Source organism: Leucopleurus acutus (genome assembly GCF_964270905.1).
Source record: "Leucopleurus acutus genome assembly, chromosome: 6".
In the NCBI taxonomy this organism is placed as follows: domain Eukaryota; kingdom Metazoa; phylum Chordata; class Mammalia; order Artiodactyla; family Delphinidae; genus Leucopleurus; species Leucopleurus acutus.
The window spans coordinates 85,972,110-85,990,160 of record NC_139149.1 but is presented as its reverse complement, the minus strand read 5'-3'; the positions used below and the strand labels follow the sequence as shown (position 1 = coordinate 85,990,160).

The 18,051-nt window shown below is 39.1% G+C and overlaps 1 protein-coding gene across 1 annotated transcript in view; it reads right to left on the bottom strand.

The window, feature by feature from the left end:
* Positions 1 to 204: 204 nt before the first annotated feature.
* The window catches only part of FAM117B (family with sequence similarity 117 member B), an 85,850-nt gene continuing 68,003 nt past the window's right edge, over positions 205 to 18,051 (bottom strand). Inside the window, exons 5-8 of the mRNA XM_082840861.1 lie at positions 11,463 to 11,606; positions 9,634 to 9,859; positions 6,939 to 7,059; positions 205 to 802 (exon numbers count right to left, since the gene is read on the bottom strand). Of these exons, the coding sequence (XP_082696987.1) occupies positions 484 to 802; positions 6,939 to 7,059; positions 9,634 to 9,859; positions 11,463 to 11,606 (810 nt within the window). The 3' untranslated portion in view covers positions 205 to 483. The remainder of the gene's footprint in view (positions 803 to 6,938; positions 7,060 to 9,633; positions 9,860 to 11,462; positions 11,607 to 18,051) is intronic.

Genomic DNA, 18,051 nt, shown 5'->3' with positions numbered 1-18,051 from the left:
AAGGGAAACAAGAAACAGAGGCCAAAGAATCGTCTGAACATCCTGTTTGCTATGTTTTCAGAAAACGTAACATTGGTATTATAAAATAGTCATTTTCATATAAAAGATGGTTCTTGCAGCATCATTCACGTCTCCCTTCAAGAATCATGTTTGCAGGGAGCAGTTTTTTATTTGTTTTTTCCAAAGAAGTCTAATTTGAAAGCAAAAAACAATGTGATATCAGCCCTCCAAAAGGAAAGAATGAAACCTTTTTCTTCTTTCAACCGGTGCTTTAAGAAAAAGCAGGCTAAGCACTGAGGGCTGGCCTTCAGGAGTGAGCAGAGCCATCAGAGGGGCTGCTTTCTTCCAGAAGCCGCACTGTGACACGTCAGCGTGGAAATGCTGGAGCACGACACAGCCAACTGGGAGCGCACGATGCCATCGCTGCCAAGGGATCGAGGAGATTCTCAGTTGACCAGAACAGTGGCCTCACAGCACTGGGGCCTATCCTTCAGCTTCCTCAATGGGTTCTGGTGGTGGGAGGAGAGAGGCTGGTGGCGGGACTGTACTCGTTCCTCGAGAGACTCGGTCTTGCTCTGTGTTTGTAGACAGGGAGGCCACAGCAATAGGCTGCAGAAGAGTGGTTGTCATGCCAGTGGTGACTGTCAGACTGTGGCCAGAGCCCTTGAGGGTAAGATCTGGTGTGGGGAGGAGTGGTTTAAGGATGCTGACGAGGCAGAAAGCAGAGCCGCTTTTAGGAATGAAATTCACCTTGTTTTTGTCAGGGCAGTAAAAGGCCGGGATTTCGTGAAGTTGTTTTGGCCTAGACATAGAATAAACAACCCAATACTTTTAAGTCACAGAACATCAGAAGTTCTTTTCTTTTTTTTTTTAAAAAAAGTAATAACTTACAGACACAAAAAAGGAAAACAAAACTCAAGCTATGTCCAAAGCTTCAAATGCTATTGACCAAGGACACATGATTCAAATTATTTATCTCAGAATGCTGGAAGGACACCAGATTTTGTTGCTGCTTTCAGTTCCCTGGCGAGCCCCGGGCATCACATAGGATGCTCAGACATCTAAGTGAAGATCTAAGATAGCCAATTTGAATAAAGAATTTCCTAAAGCAAAATATATTCTAGCTGTTTAAAGACAAAAATATGTTCCACTATGATTTTTCCAAAGTCTGCACTATTTTGAAGGGAAAAGGCAAGGAAATTAATGACATATATTGTCTATCTTTTACTGAGTTCCACCACTGCGTGACTAAACTTCGGTGGGCATGAGTTCTCCAAGTGCGCTTAAAAATCTCTTTGAAACAATTCTCTAAGTTAATAGCCATGATGGTTTTCTGAATAACGTAACATAAATGTAAAATCAAAATAAAACTAATGACAGTCCTCTGTTCTGAAAGTTTTTATTGAAGCCAAATCCTTCCCTGTCCCTAGTTGCTCCTGCAAATTAACCCAAAGAGTTGCAAAAGGATACGAGTGTTAATGGTATTCCCTGAAAATATAAAAAATCAAACTGTTAACGTAACATGGAAGTGACACAAAATTAAAAAGAAATTCAAGTGGAAGAACCTAAATAAATCAAGATTCAGGTGGGAAAAGGTAATACGATATGACAAAGTATGGTTCTCATCTCTCCTAATGAAATGAAAAAAAAAAAAATCCAAATGTGCCAAGTCTGCACTAGATTCTGGAGACCCAAAGACGAAATGAACTACAAGGAGATAAACATGTAGTTCTTGGGAAGAGGGAGGTACTGGAGACAGACTGTATTTCAATATCATTAGTCTCCTTTCTAATCTTTAATTTGTTTTTAAAACATTATTCAGAGAAGCTACGAATTACTTCAAAGGATCCATAAGCTTTACTGGACTGCCAGAGGTGTCCATAGCACAAAAAAGCTTGAGAACTCGCGCTAGCGGGACTGACAGATGTGATAAAAATGGTTTGTAAAAGGTTTAGGGGTACAACAAGGAAGTGGATAACCTGTGGCACAGAGAAAGAGGGGGAGTTTGGTAGGAAGGTAGCTTCTAGAGGAAGTAACATCTGAACTGGGTTTGAAAGAATGAATAAACAACAGACCTGGGGAGTAGGTGCAAAAAAAAAAAAAGTTCCAAGTACAACATTTTTGGGTGGGCATATTTTGGTTTGGGTGGGTATATTTTATTGATTAATAGTGAATACTATCCATGGATAGCTTTGGCAAGTATAATAATTTAAAAAGAAAAAAATTACATTGTTTAAATTTGTTTTTCTTGTGTATTGTTCTTTCTTGGATACAATGGAAACTTAATACTTGAGTACATCTAGGGCCACATGTGTATTTGGATATATTATGATAAGAAGAGCACACACACCCCTGTTTTTACTGACAGCATGGATTTCAATTCCTTAAAGAAGATAGGAAGTTGAGATTATGTTTCTTTTTCTTTTTTTTTTTTTTTTTTTGCGGTACGCAGGCCTCTCACTGTTGTGGCTTCTCCCGTTGCGGAGCACAGGCTCCGGACGCGCAGGCTCAGCGGCCATGGCTCACAGGCCCAGCCGCTCCGCGGCATGTGGGATCTTCCCAGACCAGGGCACGAACCCGTGTCCCCTGAATCAGCAGGCGGACGCCCAACCACTGCGCCACCAGGGAAGCCCCATGTTTCTTTTTCTTTTAAATAAATTTATTTATTCATTTATTTATTTTTGGCTGTGTTGGGTCTGTTGCTGAGCACGGGCTTCTCACTGCAGTGGCTTCTGTTGCAGAGCACAGGCTCTAGGTGCGTGGGCTTCAGTAGTTGTGGCACATGGGCTCAGTAGTTGTGGCTCGTGGGCTCTAGAGCGCCGGCTCAGTAGTTGTGGTGCACAGGCTTAGCTGCTCCGCGGCACATGGGATCTTCCTGGACCAGGGCTTGAAGCCGTGTCCCCTGCACTGGCAGGGGGATTCTTAACCACTGCGCCACCAGGGAAGTCCGAGATTATGTTTCTATAATTAAATAATGCTTGTATTTTCTTTTGAAGAATTATTAAAGATAGCTTTCATTCTTATATTAGGAAAAAAAGGGCTAATCAATTTTTATACCCTCCTCCAAATGAGGCCTAGATTTTTAATTAATTTATTTATTGTTTGAGGTTATCTTATTAAAAAGATAAAATTGTCTTAAAAATCACTTAAGACACATGGCTGCTAATGGATCTTGAAGATGAAACCACACATTTCTGAGATACAAACTTCTGACTTGGACATTTTTTAATGACAGAATCTAAAATCAGTTTAACTTCCTTTCTGCTTTTACGAAAACAGACTTATGACAGATCTCACACAAAATAACGTAAACAATAACAACTTATCTAACTGGCACCCAGATCAAGAAACAGAACACTAACAGTAAAAAAAAAAAAAGCATCACCACCTCTCCTCCAGTCATGACCCCAACCCACCAAAAGGAATCATGTTTCACTCCATTTAACTTCGAGGAGCAGATTCCCCAAGAAACTCGTTACCCACCCCTGGGGTGTACGACCAGTATTATACTTATGCTACTAGAAACTGCAGGTACTAATACTACTTCAAAGTTTTCTTCAATTTAAGAACCATACATATCAAAAAACCAATACACACACGTGTACACAGAAACCCTCAGAACTAGTTTAAATATTTTACTTTTTCCTTAAGAAGTTATTCTGAAAGGATTGTATCTCAAAATAAACATAACTGCTTGCTAGCTGACTTTCTGAAAAACAGATGGTCAGGATGGATAATTATTATAGGTATTTTCATACTGATGTGAGGAATTCTTTGGTATTTTTTTAAAGGCTTATGCATTTTCTTTTTAAATTCAGGAATAAATTAGTAGCTAAGAAATGGTGATTCCAAATTACTTATAATGGGAGGGATGGAAAGAAAGGAAGAAAAGAAGGGGTTATGTCATATTTTTTAAAAAATCTCTACACTGAAAAGAAGCCAAAATATCTAGGAATCTAAGGTAACTAAGGTCAAGGAGTTCATTAATTGGGATCAGGAAACAGCATATGTGACTTCATTAAAAAGGACTTGCTGGGACTTCCCTGGTGGTCCAGTGGTAAAGAATCCGCCTTCCAATGCAGGGGACGCGGGTTCAATCCCTGATCGGGGAACTAAGATCCCACGTGCCGTGGGGCAACTAAGCCCATGTGCCTCAAACTACTGAGCCCGCGTGCTGTGGAGCCCCCACTCCACAACTAGAAACAAGCCCTTGTGCCACAATGGAAGATCCTGCATGCCACAACTAAGACCCGACGCAGCCAAAAATAAATAAAATAAAATAAATAAAATACTATGCCTCTGGTGCCATATTAGCTATAAAAAAAAAAAAGGACTTGCTAAGTGCAACTGGCATGGCTATGGTCTGTTCTGTATCCAAAAAAAAAAAAGAAATGCAAAATCTGGTCTTGCCCTTTCTGGGCCCAAATCCAACTACCTGTTTTCTTTCAGGTAAATAAACATACATTTCTAAAAACCAGAGATCAACCTCTCACTGACTCCAACCCCTGGTTCAGGTCAGAGTTATTATCTTTAAACCAAAATTAAGACTTGAAGAGAAAAGTATACTTTAAAGAATGATTAAGATAAAATTTAAAAATTAGGACCAGGGGCTTCCCTGGTGGCGCAGTGGTTGAGAGTCCGCCTGCCGATGCAGGGGACACGGGTTCGTGCCCCGGTCTGGGAAGATCCCACATGCCGCGGAGCGGCTGGGCCCGTGAGCCATGGCCGCTGGGCCTGCGCTCTGCAACAGGAGAGGCCACAACAGTGAGAGGCTCGCATACAGCAAAAAAAAAAAAAAAAAAAAAAAAATTAGGACCAATAATCTACCCTTGCTTTAATGCTAGTGCATCCAGCTTTGCTCTAATTATGACATAACTGGGGCAAAAGAAACCAATTTTTTAGACTTTGAATAACTTGTTTTATTGATAGGTTAAAATTACCTCTAAGAAATCCACTATTGGGTTACTGCTGTTAATTTCTTTTTGGAATATAATTAAGATATTTAAAAATGAATAGATTTCCATGTGCTATACATCCTTTATATCAGTAAAATTTATAATAAACTATGTGCATTTAAAAAAGACTAGGTTTACCTTCTAATAACAGATGGATGTACCATAAAACATTTTATATGTCAGGGTTTACCTTATGTTTCTTTGATCTATCTATCCATCCACACACACACCCCATCCTTTCTTCCTTCCCTTTAGAAACAAATAACATTTGTTTGTTGTATGAATATAGTTCAGTTATTGAGAAATTTTCCAAATGTAACAGTCTAAGGCAGATACCACAGGACACCAACCCACACAACCAATATTCACTCAAAGTCATTTACACAGAAATTCAAACTGCTTTTTAAGTCCATCAGCCGTTTCTCTGCACTTAGGCACATCTGAATTACCCATACGTCAATCAAAGATTTCAACTCCATAAGGTTCCATGTGGACCATTTGATTTTTACTTAAAAGAATGACTCCATTTCTTAAGAACTCTCATGAAAAGGTCTAAGCCAGCATTTTCAAGTCAAGCATAAAAATCCTATGAGGTTTGTTAAAGATGCATAATCTAGGTCCTACCTACGTCCATATTTTTACTCATTAGGCCTGGGATGGGACCTGGGAATCTGCAGTTTTAACCAATAACCCAGATGATTATGATGCAGGGATTCTATGCACGTGGAGAAATACTGCTTAAACTCTCTGGCACCAGTCAAGTTTTTAGACTTACATGGTGAAAAAAATAAGCAGTTGCTAAAATGGAGTTTTCAATTACTGTCACAAAAGCAGATAGGAGACTGACAGCTGGGATCTCCTAGTAGAGGAGGTGAAGGGATTAAAAAACAATGCTCTTTGTGTGGCAAAATTACTCAGAATTTAGATTAAAGGAAGCACTGACGGAGGGGGAACAGAGAGGAACAAAAGGATGCCATATTTCAAAATGATTCTAGGATGTTCATGATGGAAGAAAAAGATACATTATGTGATTCAGACAAGGCTGGACAATCTCCACATTGTAGTTTTGGTTTCATAGTGAGAAAAAGCCAGAGGATGGCTTTTAGACTTGCAGCGATAGTGAGATTGGAAGGTGAGGTTTATATAAGTACCATCATCCTCTCCTCAAATAATGTTCATCAGCTAATTTGCTCAGTTTCATACATACCCGCAACCCTGTAGCCACCACTTCCAAAGCAAGGGGGCATAGCTACTGAAAACACAAAGCTGCAATACTTGCTGAGCAGACTTTGAGTCTAAAACTATGAGTACCTGACTAGAGTACTAGCCAACAGAAATATATGAGCACAGAAGATCGCATACCAAGGGTACCAGACACCGTTTAAAATTCTGCTTCTTCCGTGATCTTCATCACAGGAACATGTTTCTGCAAAGTAATAGGATTCTCTTCCCCACGTTGGCAGGAAAAATTTTTTTTAATTGTTTAGAGAACTGGAGACTATAAGTAGTTAAAAACTGGAGGGAATTTGATCCTTGAAAGAAGGAAACCCACCCTGCGTTGAGATCCGTGGTTTACCTTGAATAAATACAATGCTAAATTCAATGTGTGGAGCTGACTGTTTACAGGTTCAAAACTAACCACGGGTGATACGTTGGGGACAACTGAGGAAACGTGAATAACAACCGGATATTAGTTCATATTAAGCATAACTGTAATTTTCTTTGGTATGACAATGGTATTGTGGTTATGTAGGAGTGGTTACTTTTACCGTGGTTACTTTTAGGAAATGAATGTTAAACTGCATTTGACGTTAAATGTCATGTCTGCAACTTACTTTCAAACAGTTCAGCAAAAACTAAGCAAAATGTTAACTATAGGATCTAGTGGTGGATCTATGGGTGGTCACTGTACTGTGCTTCAGCCTATTTGAAAATTCTCATAATAGAAGTTTTTTGGGGGGAGGGATGATGGGGGATACTTACGAGCATTCCTCAAAGACTTTGACCCTCTCACAGCCCTCAGGAGGTTCCCTTTTGAACATGTAACTGTTGTTAGGTTTTGGTGAGGTTGCATATTTGGGCAAAGGAGAGTTGTTCCCATTATCTGCAAGAAACGACATGCTGGATTACTGAGAAACACTAGCACATACGTGCGGAGTCACACTGTATTGGATTGTTCTTGGCCTCCCCCTACACCATGAACAACTTGAGGGTAAGGAATAGTGCTTCATTCATCCACATCACCCCACTACCTAACACAATTCCTGGTAAAGAGGAGATAATGTTTGTTAAATAAAGGCATAAACAAGTAAGAGATTTTTATTTTTCTTCTACTTACCATCACCACAGCCTAGGTAGGTTATTATTTAACCTACCATCACTTACTCCTCAGCACTGAACACTGCCCTATTTCTATTCTGTACACAGCATATTGGGCTCAAATGCCACTTCCATTCTTCCCAGGACAAGTAATTGAAATGGTTCTTCACTGGTTGTGTATCATTCACTCTTGGTCTGCCCCTCAGAATCGCTCTATTTGATTTCTCTGTGCCTCTGGCCACAGTCTCTGATGCAGGTGGTCAGATCCATATGCACACTATATGCCGAAGACGTTCTTTTGCCTACAAACTTCTCTATACCTAAGAGGTCCTTCTCCATACATTTTCCCAAACCTCCTTCAAAGTCTGGCTCAAAGTTTTTGAAATCTTTCTAAATTAACCCTACCAAAGGGAACACTTCTTGACTCTGGTATTCCCGTCCAGTGCTGATGTCCTCAGTTCCTATTATATTAACTTGAAATTCTAGACATGTTCCCTAAGTGTCCTAAATGTAGAGTCTGACTGTGCCAACTACACTACAATTCCTTGCTGGCAATATAGCACTGTAGCCCTTTCTCATAAAAGAAATCAGAGGAGCTAACCAGTCGCTAGTCTCCTAAAGTCAAATACAGCAGGACATAAAACTTATGGAGTTCCTATATGTTATTGAAGTAAAAGTAGAAAGTATGGGAAGTCAAGGGACAGATTACAATAGCCATGGTTTAGTTTGTGAGGAGAGGGGTATATCTGATTGAGCGCTAAGTACCAGGGGCTGCATTCACTATCCCCATTTTTTTTTTTTTTTTTTTGCGGTACGCGGGCCTCTCACTGTTGTGGCCTCTCCCGTTGCGGAGCACAGGCTCCAGACGCACAGGCTCCGCGGCATGTGGGACCTTCCCGGACCGGGACACGAACCCATGTCCCCTGCATCGGCAGGCGGACTCTCAACCACTGCGCCACCAGGGGAGCCCTCACTATCCCTTTTAATCTTCACAATAAGTATCAGAAGTAATTATGGCGACTCCTGACAAGAAACACATGGCCCAATCAAAGGATTTAGTTCAGTGGGTGTCAAACTTCTGTGCAGGTGAATCACCTGGGGGCACCAAAAACGCCTAGTGCCTGTGTCCTGTCCCCAGGGGTTGTGATTTAATTGGTCTGGGGTGTTGGTCTGGAATAGCCATGTTTTATTTAACCTAGAAGATGACGAAAAAGGGTCCAAATAATAAAATTTTACATGTGCCCACTGTCTGAAGTGACTTCTTCAGAAAATCTTATGTCCTCTGTACTTGCTACAGTCTAAGTACTTTAGGTGACTGGCAGTAATGAACAGTTGTCATTGGACATGGAACATTTCAGGACATTCAACACATTGCAAGTAGAAAGTTCTAAATGAATGACTACTAAACTAAGCTGTAGAATGTATTTAATAATAAATATCTTATTATTGCTCTCAAGTTCATGTAATAATAACAATGATTAGGCTAAAAAAACACTGCCCTGATACAGAGAGATGAAAGACCCTATTTGTTTTAAAAGGTAAGAATATTATTAGTAACTAATATGCAAAGTGCTATGTCTCCAATTACTTTCTGAGTCGGGCAAGTGGTTTAATACTGTAAGTAGTCCACCACCACCACCTTTTACTCCAGGCTTGCCTGGAATACTCATCTTGCATTGATATAAGTCAGCTTAATTCTTGTTAGAAATATCACAGGGCTTCCCTGGTGGCGCAGTGGTTGAGAGTCCACCTGCCGTTGCAGGGGACACGGGTTCGTGCCCCGGTCTGGGAAGATCCTACATGCCACGGAGTGGCTAGGCCCGTGAGCCATGGCCACTGAGCCTGCGCGTCCAAGCCTGTGCTCTGCAATGGGAGAGGCCACAACAGTAAGAGGCCCGCGTACCGCAAAAAAAAAAAAAAGAAATATCACAAATACAGATCCTAAAACACACTACTGTAACTTGAAGGTTTCACATTCAATTAAAAAGTAGTAAGATTGTAAAAACATGACAACTAAGGTGATAGAGAACAAATGCTTATCAGGACAAATGTTTATCTCATTTATACCAAAAAGAATGTCTCTCACTAATAAGGAACTTGTATTAGTAAGTGCAAAAAAGGAAAAAAAAAGGTACAAACAAAAGCCCATAAACCTACCCAACTAGACCATCACCTGAGCACCACAGTAAAACCTACTGTTCTGTACTCCAATTTTTTTAAATCTATGTTTTGAACACATCTCAAAGTAATTATCTTAGTAGCCCTAAGTGTGTGTACTCTGCTAGAAAATGAACAGAATGCATGATACAACAGGTGGTATTCACTTTTCATCTGGTAGCAAACTCCTCCTGCACTGTACCTTTATCCCTGGGATCAACAAGCAGGTCATCAGCCGAACAAGGGCTCTCCTCGCTCCCCTCGTTGGAGATAGTGAGGAAGGACGTGGGGGACACAGACTGGGAGCGGCTGCTGCTGTTGCTGCCCCGCTCTGCCCCGCCGGGGGTCTGTGTGTCGATGCTGCGCGTGCTGCTGCTTCTCTGCACAAGGGGCGGAGGTGCACGATGGCCGTCTGGAATATCTTGTGGCTGTTAGGAAATTTTAAAAACGTAAGTATTTTTGTCATTGATTTTGCATATAACCTATGCACATCCTCCTGTATACTTTAAATCAGCTCTAGGTTTCTTATATACCCTAATACAATGCAAATGCTATGTAAATAGTTGCTGGTGTGTGGCAAATTCAAGTTTTGGATTTTGGAACTTTTTGGAATTTTTTTTTTTTTTTAATTTTTTGGCCATGCCGCATGGCCCGTGGGATCTTACTTCCCCAACCAGGGATTGAACCTGTGCCTGCTGCAGTGGAAGCACGAAGTCTTAACCACTAGACCGCCAGGGAAGTCCCTGTCATTGATTTTGAAATGCACCTAACATCACCCTTCCCCTGTTGTTCCAGAAGACTCAAAAGTCAGAAACCCTCTCATCAGGCCTCGCGAGAAAGAAGCCTCTGTGTTGCTCTGTGGGGACACCCCTGTCTCATCTGTCCCCCGCTGGACACTGAGCGGCAGACAGAGCCTCTGTATTCTCAGGGTCTGGCACATGAGTGGTCAGTGCTTGCTGAAGAAGGAACTGCACTGAATTACTTATCATGTGCTATTATTTTTAAAATTATAAAAAAACAGGCCATTATAAAAGAGGAGAAATCTAGGTGTAACTCTAGGTTCCACGTTAGAAGAAAAGGTTATCCACTGTGTGAACTAGTCATAGTTGATGACAGGCCCTGCTACTTTCTACCCCTGCCCACTTCCTCCAAGAACAGGGTTTTCAAAGAAACCTTCCTAAGTGAGAGAAAGCTTAATCACAGCAGTGCTAATTATACAGGGAAATCAAGGAGAACACTCAGAGGGAAGCTTGTGTGACTCACTCAGCAGGGAAACCAGCTCCCTGTATACCTTTGGTACATTTACCTTTATTACATCAAAGAAAGTTTCCCCGTCATTCAGTGGAGGAGGGAAGGAGGAGAGGGTGTGGGCAGTTGCGTTTTCTCTAAGCTAAACCAACCTGTAATCTTAAGGGAGAGAATCTTGGGCGTCAATAAAAAACTACTTTAAACTCCCCAATTTCTCTTTCACTGAAGAATGAAAGCTTAAATATACTGTGACATGGTTTTAAATATAAACAGGAAATTTTATCACTGTCTTATATATGAACCACTCTTATGCGTGTCATAGTTAATAGAATACACATTCTTATGTGTATTATAGGTAAGCAGAACTGTTTCGATGATACAGTCAACCAAACAGTAACTAACATAAGCAAGAGGTAGATTCATACTTTAGAAAGTATTCCATGTCATATCCCTCCCTCCCCAACAAACTCATAAGCTAAACTTCTGTTAAATAGAGTTATAGCCAATAAGAAGCATATCACCTGTCTAGGGGTTTTTAAATACAGAAAAACAAAAAATAGTTTCTGTTCAAGGATCCAAATTTAAGTCACATCAGTTGCTTCTATGAGATGCAAAGAAATGAGAACTTTTCATTCACTTGCAAAGGTCAAAGTTTTTCAAAAGAGAAAATTTTCATTCTCAACAAGGAAGAAACCCATGTAAATACAGAAACCAAAACTGTGAATTTTCTTAATAATTAGAAAAGTTAATGTATGAATGATTTTAAGATACAAGAGTACTTACTATAAGTTGTTCTTCCTTTTCCCCAGTCTCTTTAATTATTATTTCAATCTCCTGATTCAATCCTTCCACACTATTCCGGAACCGGGAGCCTGTTGATTTGGTGATGGGAATTACTGGAATAAGTGCACTCTTTGGAACAGGAGCCTTAAGAAAAAGTGGTGGAGGCGGGAGAAGATACACTTAATACTCCCTTTAAGTTCTTTAGATGGAAGCATACTTCCATTTGACATGGTTAACTCTAAAATAAATCAAAATAAAATGTATAGGCCTCACAAAAACTGTGAAAACCCAAACCTGCTCCTTGGTATACACAAAATATAATTTAAAGCCAAAACCCCAGACAATCAAGGGAGAATTTCAGAAGTTTATTCACATCTATGAGGGACTATAAAGGGTACAGAGATAAAGGAAAATACTAAAAGAATGTTAACCTCAGATATTCCTTTATAACAGAGTTCAGGTTTCAGAACATAACTTTAAAGTCCTCTAGTGCCATAATTATATATATTCCAGGAAATAAACAACAAACAGTAATTTATCAAAAAAAAAGAAAAAATATTTTGGTGGAAAAATAAAATCACTTCCAAAGTCCATACACAGTAGCAAGATTACAGAATAACTTCCCTGTGAAATTTATTTGTACTGTCATTGTAATGATATTAATATGTTTTGCTCCAAAGCCTATCTAATTTTTTTAAAAAAAATTTCCCACTGGCACAGTATTACTTTTGAAAAGAAATATCTGATTATATTACAGGATGTCACTTGGTTTCCTGACAAATACTCAAAATAAAATACGAAACAAGAATTGCGAGGTATCTGCCAAAGTTCATAGCAACAGTGTGCCAGAAGATCATCTTGTATTGTCCTGCTGTCTGGTAAAGAAATGTGATTAATCCATCCTTCATTTAGGGAGGTTTCTTTGGAAAACCTCCCTCTCAGAGAAAAGTGGAAGCAAGGAAACAAAGGTAGTAACAGGGCCTCTAATCAGTTACCACTAGTTTCATTTGATAACCTTGCTGTCTGACACAGAACTTAATGTTAAACCCGTATTTCTCCTTTTTTATTCCTGCACACCTTTGTAATTAAAAAAAAGAGAGAGAGAGAGAAAAAAGCACAACACAAAAATCCTGGGAAACCAAAGCAAGACATTTGTTAGAAAAAAAGTCAAAGGGAAATCAAAGGGAAAGCTTCAATCTGGAGTGCTGAGGCAGCACTTCTTCATTGCTTAGTTATGTTGGGCCCCGAGCCTCACCTTCCTCACGTGTAATATGAGAACACGGCACTCCACCTCAGAGAGTGGTTCTGAGAATGAAACGAGAGGACAGGGGTGCAGTGCCTGGCCCAGAACAGATGGATCCTCAGTGAACAACAGCTACAATTTTTATTTTGTGTTTTCCCTATTATGTATTTGTGTTTTCCCTATTTTATTCTTCTCTTTCCATAAATTTTTTCAAGTACCATTTATTTTCTTCTACATATGGAATCTTCTAACTTTCCCGCTTTTCAATCCTTCTGTTCCCCAGTCTTCTCCCCATACCCTCAAGCTTCTCATATTACTTATTTCCTTTTCACTTCCATCTCTCTTCTTTCTGTCCCATCTTCTAGTCTCAATATCCACTATCAAAGGAAGGAATATGACAAATCTTAAGTTTAGATATTCTATAGTGTTTTATGGAGAAAATTTATATAATTAAATTTTTTTCAAGTCCACATCTTTGAGTCATTCTCTACGTGGTAGATCTTTGGGGCACTGATATACCATTTCCAAAATTGTTTGTTGAGGAAATCTTTGCCATGTCTTTGCCATGAAATCAAGGCCATATGTCTATTCTCTTGGTCTACTTCCTTTTCTCTGAAAACTTGTCCTGGTTAGACACCTTCAGATTCCATGAGTGGTAACAACTCTCCACCCAACTTGGCAGGTGGCTAAAGCACAACAGCATCACAGATCAAGTACTGGTTGGAAAATAAAACCTGAACTCAATGACACTCTATACTTAACAAAATTTAAATTTCACACCACCTCGCGTCAGCTAAACTATAAATTCCAAGTAACAAGGAGTGGCCTATAAGAACAATGAGATTTTTAAAAGGTGAATGAGAGAATTATTTTGCAAATTTACAAACAGAAAATCATGGGAGTAAAACTTGATTAAAACTATTCATATAGGTCTTCAAAGGTTTAGCTCTCATATTTCTTTTGATTCCCTCTTTCTTCAAATAAAAACATAAATACTGCCTATATGGGAAAAGAATCTGAAAAAAAAGAGTGGATATATGTATACGTATAACTGATTCACTTGCTGTACACCTGAAACTAACACAATAGTATAAATCAACTATACTCCAATAAAAATTAAAAAAAACGAAAACACAAATACTATGTTCAGGGGAAAAAAAGCAACCAATTTCTCAGCATTTTCTGTTCTACTTATTGGAACAAAGTCTCATCTATCCCAAATATTTCACAAAAGTGGAGTTAAAGAACACTTTTCCTTTATCTCTGAAAGTTTATCTGACCAAGCCAATATATACATATGCAACACACACACATTTATATTTCACACACACACAAAGACAATTCTTCCAAAATGTCTAGAGTAAAAAGCTATACTTGGGTAGAGGAATCTCAGGTGATATATTTTTCTTTTAGATTATTTTTCTACAACCAACCTGAGAGGAGAAACTATGTCTTACTCATCTCCTTATTGCCACTGCCTAACAGAATCTAGAACAGACGTGATGCTTATTCGACAAGGCTGGTGTTATGAATTGAATATCTGTATCCCCCTAAAATTCACATATTGAAGCCCTAACACCCAATGTGGCTATATTTGGAGATGGGGGCTGTAAGGAAGTAATTAAGGTTAAATGAGGTCATAAGAATGGGTCCCTGATCCAGCAGAATTGGTGTCCTTGTAAGAAAAGACACGGGAGAGCTCACTCACTTGTGCTCTTCTTCCTCTCCCCCTCCACACACGCACCAAGGAAAGGCCATCTGAGCACATGAGAGGGCAGCCATCTGCAGCCCAAGGGGACATCTCACACCAGACACTAACCCTGCTGGCACCTTGATCTTGAACTTCCAGTCTCCAGAGCCATGAGTAAGTTAATTTCTGTTGTTTAAGCCACTCGAGCTTATGGTATTTCACTATGGTAGCCCATGCTGACTGATACACTCACCCTTAGATTTATTCTTCATTTTTAGTTTTCAACACTCTAAAGAGACTACTTAAACATAATCCTGAGATACAGTAGTGTGAGAGAACTTGAATATGGCCATAAAAACTTTACTCTGAAACACTATTTTTAAATGGCATTGTTTTCTTTAATGCAAAAGTAATAAATATTCACTGAAGAAAAATAAATGGGATTGTTACTAATTTGATAAATATCCTTCTATCTAGCCCTTTTCTTCTGTGCATAGACACTTTTAACCAGAAATAGATTGTGACTTGTGCTTTGTAACTTATTTTTTTACTTCCTATTTCCCTAATTTTACTTCCCAGTTCCCTAATTCCTATTTCTTTCTATGCTTTAAAACTCTTATTTACCAAATCATTTTTATAGCTGCATAGTATTTCATTGTATAAGTGTATGAAGAAGTCAGTGTCCTGTTATTGGCCAAATAGTTTCCAATTTTTCACTATTCAAAAAAAATACTGGCAATTCCCTGGTGGTCCAGTGGTTAGGACTCTGCACTTTCACTGCCGACAGCTTGGGTTCAATCCCTGGTCAGGGAACTAAGATTTCGCAAGCCACGCGGCCCAGCCAAAAATAAAAAAAGGAAACAAACAAAAAAATGCTGCCATAAACATCCTCTTAGGTGAGTATTTGCACACATATGTAAATACTTCCTTAGGATACAATCCTGGAAGGACTAATGGCTCAAAATGCAAGCAAGATTTTCAGGATTTTGATTCATATTGCCAAACTGAACAGCAAAATATTTTTACTCCTTACAATATCTGCACCTCCATGTTCATTACAGCATTTATAATATTTACAATAACTATGACATGGAAACAACCTATGTGTCTGTTGATGAATGAATGGATAAAGAAAATGTGGAACACACATAAACGATGAAATATTATTCAGCCATGAAAGAAATCCTGCCATTTGCAACAACATGGATGGACCTTGAGAGCATTATGCTAAGTGAAATAAGTCAGACAGACAAATACTGTATACTGTATGTTCTCACTTATATGAGGAATCTAAAAAAAACCACAAACTCAAAAAATAAATTAAAAAATTTTTTAAATAAAAATAAAAGTAAACCAAACTCATAGAAACAGAAGTAGATTGGTGGTTGCCAGGGGCAGATGGGTGGAGGAAATGGGTAAAGACAGTTAAGAATACAAACTTCCAATTACAAGATGAATATGTTCTGGGAATCTAATGTACAGCATGGTAACTATAGTTAACAACACAGTATTATATACTTGGAAGTTGCTAAGAGAGTAGATCTTAAAAGTTCTCACCAGAAAAGAAAAAACAGGTAACTACATGAGGTGATGGGTGTCTTAACTAATCTTACTGTGGTAATAATTTCACAATATATACATATACCAAGTCATCACACTGTATATCTTAAATACACAATGTTATTGTGTCAATTGTATTTCTATAAAGCTGGGGAAAAAGGAAAAGAATGATACATGATTTCTTCAAAATTGCTTTTTAAAAAAACTTTTGCCCTATGAACAACACTGTCAAAAGAATGAAATACTAATTCAGACTGGGAAAAAATATTTGTAACTCACATAGTCAACAAAGGACTTGTATTCAGAATATATAAAGATATCTCAAAACTCAGTAATAAGAAAACGAACAGCCTGATTTAAAAATGGGCAAAATATTTGAACGTACACTTTACCAAACATGATATACAGATGGCAAATAACCATATGAAAAGATGTTCACTAGGGTAATGCAAATTAATATCAAGATGTAATGTCACTACACACCTATTTGAATAGCTAAAATAAAAAATACTGACAATACCAAGTGCTGATGAGAAAGCAGAGCAAAGGAGATACTCAAACACTGCTGTTGGGAATGCACAATGGTACAACCATTCTGGAAAAGTTTTACAGTTTCTATTAAGTTCAAGATACAATTACTATATGAACAAGCAATCCCATTCCTGAGCATTTTCCCTAGAAAAATGAAAATTAATGTTTATGCAAAATTCTGCAAGGAAACGATTATAGCAATTTTCTTCATAATCTCCAAAAACTCCTCAGCAATAAAAGAGAATAAACTATTGATATACACAACTTGGATAAATCACAAAGGCACTACTGCTGAGTAAAAGAAGACAGTCTCGGGCTTCCCTGGTGGCGCGGTGGTTGGGAGTCCGCCTGCCGATGCAGGGGACGCGGGTTCGTGCCCCGGTCTGGGAAGATCCCACATGCCGCGGAGCGGCTGGGCCCGTGAACCGTGGCCGCTGAGCCTGCGTGTCCGGAGCCTGTGCTCCGCAACGGGAGAGGCCACAGCAGTGAGAGGCCCGCGTACCGAAAAAAAAAAAAAAAGAAAACAGTCTCAAAAGATTACATACTGTATGATTCCATTCACAGGACATTCTCAAAAAAGATTTAACACTAGAGTGATGGAGAAAAAATCAGTGATTACAGAGGTTAAGGAGGGGTGTGTGTGTATAAAGGGATAGCATGAGGAAATTTGGGGTGAGTGGTGGTGATGGAATTATTCTCACACAATATCCTGTGTCACAGTACCCTGACTGTGGTGGATGGTTACATGAATCTATACATGTATTAAAATTCATGTAGCTGTATGACAACCCCCCCAAAAAAGTCAATTTTACTATATGATAATTGACAAACAAAAAGAAAAGTTACTAGCTAACAGAATCATTCTGAATCATGTTCTTTCTGTCTCATATTGTCTCCTTAGGTCTTTGCCTAGAGAGAGCTATATGCTGAAATGGATGAAAGGTAGGAAGAATATCTTTTAAAAAGCAGTCCACAAATGACTTAGGGACCCCTCAAAAGTTAGGTATGTCCCTTTTAGGTGAGGTCAACTGAGTATTGACCAGCCCTGTCAGCTGCCTTTCACACACCCTATTCTTCAATCCTTCCATCTTAGTGCTACAAAGCCAGTAACTTCCCTTGCTTCCCGAAAGCCTCATCAGCAATCCAGCACTGGTTCACCCTGTGACAGAACTGTGATAAGGACAGGACAGGAAGAGGAAGGCAAACAGCAAAGGCCACTACTCCGTTCCATTCTTGTAATAACTTGTATTCTGCACCCTCTGCCTTACTCTCATTCCAAGGTCTTCACTTTCCTACTTTTAACTTCAGTGAAATAATGCCTAAGAGAGTCACTGAAACTGGTTATTTCTCATCGATCTTTTATATCACTAAGACCTATCACTAACACCTTGAAGGAAAAAAAAAATTTTTTTAAACCTATTCTCACCCTCGTTTCCTTAGCAACAGAAGTAAAATCCCAAAGTATAATCTAACAAAAGGCTTAAAAAAAAAAACCCTCTCCAATTAGATATGTACTTGCTGCAGGGATAAGAGTGGGAGAGTAAAGCTAAGAATATGTTTTGGTT